General features: G+C 28.2%; 3 protein-coding genes across 4 annotated transcripts in view; 2 read left to right on the top strand and 1 right to left on the bottom strand.

The window, feature by feature from the left end:
• Positions 1-9,053, top strand: part of LOC145937771 (gamma-aminobutyric acid receptor subunit alpha-1) — a 61,028-nt gene that overhangs the window by 28,697 nt on the left and 23,278 nt on the right. The gene's annotated exons all lie outside the window — the stretch shown is intronic.
• On the bottom strand, positions 1,543-4,667 carry LOC145937258 (heat shock factor 2-binding protein). Its single transcript, XM_083040193.1, has 6 exons — positions 4,608-4,667; positions 3,237-3,344; positions 2,945-3,063; positions 2,604-2,708; positions 2,126-2,391; positions 1,543-1,928 (listed from the first exon to the last, which is right to left on the bottom strand). Exons 1-6 carry the CDS (start codon positions 4,609-4,611, stop codon positions 1,616-1,618), a joined length of 915 nt encoding a protein of 304 aa, XP_082896319.1. The 5' UTR covers positions 4,612-4,667; the 3' UTR covers positions 1,543-1,615.
• Positions 4,699-8,565, top strand: Lbr (lamin B receptor). The gene is made up of 9 exons (XM_083040192.1): positions 4,699-4,832; positions 5,335-5,492; positions 5,663-5,885; positions 5,962-6,200; positions 6,381-6,735; positions 6,837-7,135; positions 7,226-7,479; positions 7,557-7,681; positions 7,767-8,565. The coding sequence occupies exons 2-9, from the start codon at positions 5,343-5,345 to the stop codon at positions 8,048-8,050; spliced, it is 1,929 nt and encodes a 642-aa protein (XP_082896318.1). The 5' UTR covers positions 4,699-4,832; positions 5,335-5,342; the 3' UTR covers positions 8,051-8,565.

The following is a 9,053-nucleotide window of genomic DNA, read 5'->3' as shown; positions in this document are numbered from 1 at the left end:
CTGATTTCCTTGGGGAAAAAAGAGATTTTTATTAAAATTTAATAAAGGAAGAAATATAGAAAAAGGAGAGAGAGAAAGGGAGAGGAATAATACTGAAAAAAAAAAAACTGGTAGTAAAAATATAGATACTGATAGAGCGAAAAAAAAGAGAATAAAAGGATATGTGCTTTATTGAGATATACTATTATATATTCAGTATTAGATGCTTTTATAATCGCACTCTCTTTGCGATTGAATATAATCTCCTTTCACTGAATACATCCCTGCATATACATTTTCCTGAAAAATATGATGCAATTGATTTGAGAAAAAAGATATTATTTTGAATTTATGCTTTTGTTAAATATACATACATATATATATTATGTGATATGAAAAAACATATTAAAAAATATATATATACATATACATAAAAACTATTATTTTACTGATGGGATTTTTAGGCTGTCCATTTTATTATTAATATTTTTTATTTTGTCATAGTTTATTTCAGAAAGGCAGAGAAATAATTTTGAAATTAATATTTTCTACTTTATATAAACAAAAAATGAAATATTTTGTGAAAATAATTCTGATTTCTCGTATAGCATATACGCATAAGATATTTAAATTAGGATAATTGTGAGCATTGTGTATTATTATTGAACGCAACTATAGAAGCGTATGTAGTTTTATTTGAAACGGTCGGTCATTACCTCGATATACCTGTTAGGTCAGTGCAATTGCTATGTCTCGCTTTTCTGAATAATTTACTATGAAAAACAAGCAAGAAGATTTTGAATGTATTAATAATCAAATTAATAAATTTGAATTAGAACGACATAATCGTAATTGTTAATCGTAGTTGATATGAAAAATGCACATTTTATATTAGAATTATAGTTAATTATTCAAGAAAATCTAATTTACACACTTTGTCCCATTATTATGTGTATAATTTTTATTTTTCATTATTATATAATTTATATTTATTTTAACATTGCTTTCCGTTATATAACTCGTATAATATCGACTTGCCGTTATAGTGCACTGCATCCTGCTGATCGCTTTCATTTTGTGCTCTTTGCAGATCGATATCGTTGACAACCCTCGTGGTAGTCACGAACATATGTTCCAAGGATAGTCTGTATATACATATATTCTGGCGATGGTCTATTATTAGCTAGGGTAGTGAAGAAAATGTGCCTAAAATTTTAGTGCAGGTGGCTATTAAATAGAGGTCTATTTAAATTTCATTAAATATGTAATATAAATTCTGGATTTTTTAAAGAACAAAAATTGAAATTATATATAAATAAAACTTAATAAATATAGCGAAATGCAATGAATACGTATATCGAAGACTATTAATATAAATAATATAATATAAATAATAAAAACATGTATACCATTTTTTAATTTCATAATTATGATACAGTACCAATACATTAAAAAAAAAAATACGCATAAAATATTTCACATAAAAATACGCAATAAAATATTTCATCAAACGCAACAAAAAATTGTTTTAAAGCATTTAATCGTTTACTTATTATACGCGTGATTACATATTTATTTTTGTTAACATAATGCATCTGTATAGAATGCATTAGTGTTATGCATTATAAGATATCATTTAATAACTTTTTTTAGTATCTTGTAAATGTTTTATAATTTGTTTTGCTGCGCCGCTTATATCGCTTCTTTTTGAGCACGCCATAGTTTCGATTCTTTCGATCGCAATTGTTGTGGTCAGAGCGTGAATGTATTTCGGTTCAGCGAGATCATAAGTGACGGATTGTAGAACGCGAAGACAGAGCAACTGTATCTCTTCCGAGGAAGATTCATCTTCCATACAGTGACTCAACATAGCTTCTAATTGGGACTCCAGCAGATATTGCAAGCCGGTTTTATTCATGCTCACGTTGTACAGAATCATTAATATTAATCTACAATTGCGCAACTGCACTTGAAATATTGTCAACATACATAAAAGCTTGTGTTTTATAAGAGGTTTCTCTTTCAACGAAATTATATTATTAAAATTAGAAAAAGATAAGATTTTTGAAATGTAAAAATGGAGATAAAAATATCATATCTATAGAAATATGACAGAGCAATTCTGTTTGTTAAAATATATTTATACCTTTTCAAAGATAACGATCCGGGAGCTGATGGCAATTCAGGCGTTAGTTTAATTATTTTTTGTACGAATTCTGTGCCATTGGAATTTGTAATTAAAAATTCGCGACCTTCTGGGCTTGCAGATATATTAGTAAGAATACCGAGAAGTCCTATTACGAATTGATATTCAATGTTACTCGTCGGAGGAAATACGTTTCTATAAGTATTAACAAACGCACCAAAAGTGCCGTTTACTATCGACAGGAATTCTCCTATTTTATTCTGAAACTAAAAATATTACATAATTAAATTCTTATATATATATATATATATATATATATATATATATATATTACACATTTTTTATATTACAACAAAATATATTTATATTGTCATGTAAAATAAATTTAAAAAATATATTTTTTTTATTTATTACATTTAATATAAAATATAGATAATATAAAAAACGTGTTTACTTAGTATTTTTAACGTATACTTACTGTAGTTAACCAAATATCGACTATTTGCGGAAATCTAGAAGCACGCCAAGTTAGGTTACTTAATACTGCACCTAGGCTTGTGCAATAGGTACTCTGGCTTATTATCTGCGCAAAAGTAAAGAGATATAAACAAATTAACGTAAAAATAATTGAGACCAAGATACTGCATTTATAAGTACTGTACTTATAACGTTTCAACATTTTCGAAATAATGGACAAATAAAATACATTAAAAACTCTTAATTTAAATAAAAGATACAGTATAAACACAGTATAAAAAATGATAAATAATAGTACAGTGATGCTATACTAATATTAATAATAAAGAAATAAAGTTTTACTTGATCTTTTAAACGTTCTATCTCCTCGAATGCAGTTTCTCTTTCTTTCATCAAACGATCAATTTGAGCACCCAGCTCTTCGCACTTTGATTCCAATGCTATCATTTTTTTTGCATTATCTATACATAAATTTAATGTTAAATTTCTTGCGTATACAAAATATATAACAATTTAATATAAATTAAATATAACATTTTAGTTGACTATCATTCTAATTAGAAATAAAAATTATATTTTATAGTCCGCGCGCAATAAAACAATAAACTGAAAAGTTTAGTATAAAAAGTATAACCTTTTGACGCATCGAAGTCATCAAAAAATGCTTGCGTTTTCTCTCCGTTCGTCTCCTCCCGAAATTCAGGTTTGAGATTGTTAATCGCAAATGTTTGTGAAATGTCATCTATGAATTCGTGAAAATTATGTTCACTGGAATTTATAATTTTCTCCAAAGAATTCTGAAAGTATTGCAACAAATCGGTCGTTATATAAAATAAAATTAAGCTTTATCATATTAAACACATACTAATTGTAAGAGTTCATGTTCATTCTTTAAATTGAATTCGTCCATGTGTGTTTTCGTTCTTGCGTTATCGGAAAAGAATGGCAATTTACTCGCAACTGTTATACACAAATGCTTTTCAGATTACTCGCTGCAATTCGACAAATGCGTAATGTCAAGATTTTAAATTGCTGTCTGTGTAACCTCTAATTAATTTCGCAATTAATAGGAATGAAAGCGATTTTATTTAATATTTCTCTATAATATATTGTAATAAAAAATTTTTAATGAGTAAGTTGAATTAAAAAATATATATAAATATTGGAGATTATAAAAATCGTATACATATAGATACATATGTATGATATTTTAAATTTGACATTTATAATTCTGTACTTTTTCGGAAACTTTCTTTTTGCGTAAGGAGATAAAATTTCTAAAAAATCACGTGCACATATATTGATTATAATATAATCAGAACAATTTGACTTTTACATTACTTTTAGTACAACTTCTGATTCCAATTTGCATTTAATAAATTTATTTGACGCAATCTATACAATATGAATGCATGTTCGAATTTCAAGACATATTCTAAAGATACATTTTTTAAAATTTATTATTTAATCGAAAAAAATTATTATATTGATCAATTTTTGTATTTCACATTATTATCTATTATTTAAAATATACACCTTTTAATAATAATTTTAATAACATATTAATTTATGCATTGCAGTGGTACTTATTTACTTATTCTTATTAATTATTTATTTATATAATACCCTGTTAATTCAACAGTTTTTTATTTGGAATATGTGTCAAAAAATCCATATTTAAATGCTATTACTATAAAAATAGAAAGTACAATTTTCTAAAATTAAATTTTTAAATTTATTTTAGAAAATAAATGCTGAATCTATAAACATTAATTTTAATAAATATTTTTTACGAGACTTTACTATGCAGTACATATATATATACAATTTAATATATAAGACTGCTAAATTACTGGTAAGATTTCTCCGCAGTGCAGTTTCCGTTCATCGCGATAAGATAAAATATATACATACCCGACTGGATATTCATTACGTTCGACTGGAATATCATCAACTCGAAAGGTCGAACCTGCGAAATGCAAAACGTCGCAAAATGTAAACTTACCCATCGACGTAACGGTAAGTTGCGTTCTCTCGCGTGGCCTACATCGGATGTATCTCGGAACGCGCGGCGTGTTGCGTGCTTTTACGCGTCCCTCCCGTGTATTATTATGATGCACCCGAGCGGTATCAGGCGTAACCTCGCGACTTGTGGAAGTTTTATTATTTTTTACGCATCGCGAATATCTGCAGAGTAGAGCTGACTGATCCGGATCGGCACGACACGACGGTAAGTCATACTATGAATTCTACTTCGATTTCAGATTCACTCGTGTTTAATATGCAAGCTTGAGATTACTCTGTAAAAGCGCGCGATGACGCTTTCCCGCTTTCGGAGTTCCGATAGTTTACATACCTTCCTTCAATGGGCAATTACAAAATTTTAGGCGACACCTGCATTTTTTGATCGCGAGACCTTCTGTGATTCTGTGTTGCATAATTATTCGCCAATGTGATCTTACGTATGTGTAAAGCAATAATCGATTCTTCTTTTTTTAACTACGGTTGTAATTTACGATTAAATCTGCATTATATATGTCTACTTGATCGAAGAATTTATTTGTTTTTTTTATATTTTTTTTATTGTTTTTATTGCATTAATTATTGCTTTATATCTAATGTATAATATTGGTGAGAAAATTTAATTATCGATTTAGCTAATGTGAATTAATATACACACAATTAACTTTTGATATTTTTTACTATAAATAATTTTTTAATATTTATGCTAGGTCTCACAATGAAATTTACCGAGGGTGAACAGGTTCTTGCCAAATATCCGAATTCTTCTGAATATTATAAAGGAAGGATTCTCAATGTTAGAGGTGATCGATACAAGATAAAATTTGAAACAGGCACTGAGCATATGGTTAAAGAAAATGATATAAAGGTAATAGCTAGAGGCCATCTGATAAAGAAATATTATCAAAAATTATATATCCTAGAAAGAATATAGAAATATATATATATATAAATTTAAGAAAAATTTTATTTCTGTTATTATACATTATATATAAGGACAGCGCATACATATTTACAATCCTCTTTATATTTTTTAAGTATGAGAGAGTAGGGAGAAGTGCAAGCAAAGGCAGGATAACAAAAAGCCCTTCAAGACATTCGCCTAGTAGAAAATCACCAAGTCGACGATCTCCAGGTAGACAATCAGGTAAATCGCCTGCAAGATCGCCTGCAAGATCGCCAACACTCACATCTAGGAAGTTGCCTATTCGTAGCACGCGTCTTGCTAAGATCTCTCTGTCGCGTATAGATGTCAAAAGTGGTAAGTATATGTTTGCTATATATGCTGTTTATATAGCACATATATTTTCATATGCAATATTTTCACTAATAAACAGATAAGGTAAGTAATCACAAAGAAGGAAGCAAAGCATTGCAAGAGAGCCCAACTGAATCAATACCTTTGCAACAACGATTGCAAATAACGCGTAGAACGACGCTTTTAAAAACTGAGCAGGAAAAGGCATCAATGAGAAATATTGATAGAGCTGTTTCACTACCGCTGGAGAGGAAAAGTTATATACATGATTATACATTGGGAGAAAAAGAAAGAGGATATTCGATGCAAAGAGATCAAGTAAACTTTAATAATATCTTGTTAATATTATTAATATTATAATGTTAATATTATAATATTATATCTTGTTAATATTATACTCTACTAATAATTCTGTTTTATTTTACTTATATACTTTGTGTCATATTATTTGCACTTTATAATATAACAGTTTACATAATGTATTAATAATTATCCTAGAATGTGAAATCTTTATTATCACAAGAGACTGAAAAGTGGGAAGAGACAGTGAAACGCGAGAAAGAGATTAATAGAGTTGATGAGCCACAAGAATGGGGTGGATGGATTGGGACATCTTTTCTTACATTTATTTTACCAATGTCTATAATCTTACCTCAACTCTTGTGCTCAAAAGGACAATGCAAATTTGCTCGTGTGAAACTTCCTGTAAACTTGGAATCTTACATAAATTTACACGGATTATTGTCTTATGTTGCATTCTTAATATTACTGGCGTGTATTTCAATTATACCGATTGGGAAAACTGTAGATGGACAGCAAAGTAAAATTGGGAGACTTCAATATCGCATAAATGGTACTTAATATATTGCGATTTTTATTTATATATATTTTTCTGTTCTTAGAAATATTTCTTGTGTTTAATAATATTTCTTATAATATTTTCTAATTTTTTAGGCTTTTTAGGCGCTATATTGGCAATAACGATATTCGGTTTATGCATATATAAAAATATTTTGATTAGCGATTTTATCTTGGATAATATCGTGCAGTTGTCAGTGAGTGGTTGGCTTGTGGGAACATTTTTAGCCCTGGGATTGTATATCAAAGCCGGAAAAGCTTCGGTAGCCAACCTAAATATATATGCATCAACTAAGAGCAGAATATATAATTTTTGGCAGGGTAGAGAGATTAATCCGCAAATTGGCGCTTTGGATATTAAACTTTTGTTAATACGAGCTTCTCTTATTGGGACGGTAATTATTTCTATTTTCGCAAAAGATGGGGATTTTGAGGATTTGACAGAGGAATGAAAGTCGAGTATGATTATTTTTTTTATTTTGCAGTTGATTGTGAACATGGCTGTCATAATTAAAGCTGTCGGCGATATAAAAAATCTAAATATTGAACAATTTAATATAGCTGCATTGTTGGTTGTCTTATTGCAGCAATTCTATATTGTAGATGGATTAATATTTGAATCTACTATCTTTACATCCTTTGCAATAATGTATGAAGGAACTGGATACATGACATGTGTCAGTCACTTGTTATATCCATTCTTGACAACTCTTACAACAAGATTTATATTATACCAAAAGTAAGCATAGAGATAAATTCATAAGTATTTAATCTAACAGAGTGCAATATCTTAATCTCTGTTTAACGCACTTTCAGGATAAAGTTTAACTATTTTGCCGGGATATTTATTTTAAGTTTTGTAATGGGATATGTCTTGTACAGAACTAGTAATTCGCGAAAAAATGAATTCAGAAAGAATCCCGTTTCGCCGACAGTACCTTGTAAGTGTAAGAACAAATAATTATTTCCTCTTCCTTTTTTTGGGGGGCCAAAATAAATCACAATATCTGTTTTTAAAATTTATAGATTTAGAGACCATCCCGACGTCGCGTGGAAAGAAGTTGATGTTGTCTGGTTTATGGGGTCATGTAAGGCATCCTAATTATTTGGGTGACATTATAATGCAATGGTCTATTGCAATTATTAGCTTAATGAGTGACATATTACCGTATTACGCGGCGATTTGCTGTACATTAACGCTAGCTTATAGAGCTGTAAGAGATAATAGACGTTGTCAGATGCGATACGGATATGCATGGGAGCAATATTGTTCTCGCGTGAAGTACATGATCATGAAACGTATATTTTAAGGCAATAGAGTATAAGTAGCAAAGTATTTTTTAAATACCACAAATTCTATATTACAGTTTTATTTTTAAAAAGATACGCTCCGAAGGGTACGCTCATTACACATTATAAAGATCTCTAAACGTGCATTTTTAAATATTTTTATGATACAGAGACAAGATACAGTGATATAGTAGTATTATAAAATACACAATTGTGTAGAATTGGATAAAAACCAAAAATATTTTGAGATTATTATGATATTGAGAGATTTTTCATATTAGAGATATTTAAGTTTATAAAATGATTCTCTATATATGTGATGACGATAGAAAAGCGCATAAAATGATGCTGCACGTTTTTTGCCGAAGGAAAAAAAAATTTATGTAATTGTATTTAAAAATAAGTATGTAAGGATATAAAATATTTTATATAAGAGACTGTGCCTGTAATGTCGAGCATTATAAATTGAAAATACAAATTAATTAAGAAGTTTTATACTTTTATACATATACTTAGATATAAATAAATGTATAATTTAATCATAACCTGATATTATGATAAGTAAGTTTATTAAAGACATCGTTTTTTAATAAAATATATATATATTATCATCTATATTTTCTTGTGTTTGTACTGTGTTCTAATGCAGTGAATTTCAACAAAGACATACTTATATTTTTAGATTATCTAACTAAGCCATATTTAATTTTTTAAGTATTTTAATCATTAACAATACTATTTTTCCATAATTTTATCATTAAAAATTTTATAATAAAAAAAGGAGTCATGTGTAAATGAAACACTAAATAAACAAAACATTATAAAATTATTAAATTTCTGAATAATCAAATTAATTGCCATGCATGATAGAAAGATTACAGAGCAGATATATAAAATTCGATAAAGGCTAATTATACAGGTGAAAAAAAGAATAAAACTATTGTTGCATTATAGATATTTAATTAAAGAATATTAAAGATATTAAGATTTATATATACATTATATGTATATGTAAACAGATTT

This window comes from Prenolepis imparis, unplaced genomic scaffold (genome assembly GCF_030444845.1).
Source record: "Prenolepis imparis isolate NDT839.2.m4 unplaced genomic scaffold, iyPreImpa1.0 SCAF_6, whole genome shotgun sequence".
Lineage (NCBI taxonomy): Eukaryota > Metazoa > Arthropoda > Insecta > Hymenoptera > Formicidae > Prenolepis > Prenolepis imparis.
This window is presented reverse-complemented; position numbering and strand designations above follow the sequence as displayed.

Excerpts from the sequence above, each read along its gene's own strand:
- LOC145937258 (XM_083040193.1), bottom strand. Across the intron at positions 2,392-2,603 it reads TCGATATTTGGTTAACTACA|TTTCAGAATAAAATAGGAGA; the intron begins GTAAGTATACGT and ends TAATATTTTTAG. Across the intron at positions 1,929-2,125 it reads GGATCGTTATCTTTGAAAAG|ATTAATATTAATGATTCTGT; the intron begins GTATAAATATAT and ends GCGCAATTGTAG.
- Lbr (XM_083040192.1), top strand. The coding sequence starts at position 5,343 with ATGAAATTTACCGAGGGTGAACAGGTTCTTGCCAAATATCCGAATTCT. Across the intron at positions 5,886-5,961 it reads GCGTATAGATGTCAAAAGTG|ATAAGGTAAGTAATCACAAA; the intron begins GTAAGTATATGT and ends ACTAATAAACAG. Across the intron at positions 7,480-7,556 it reads AGATTTATATTATACCAAAA|GATAAAGTTTAACTATTTTG; the intron begins GTAAGCATAGAG and ends ACGCACTTTCAG.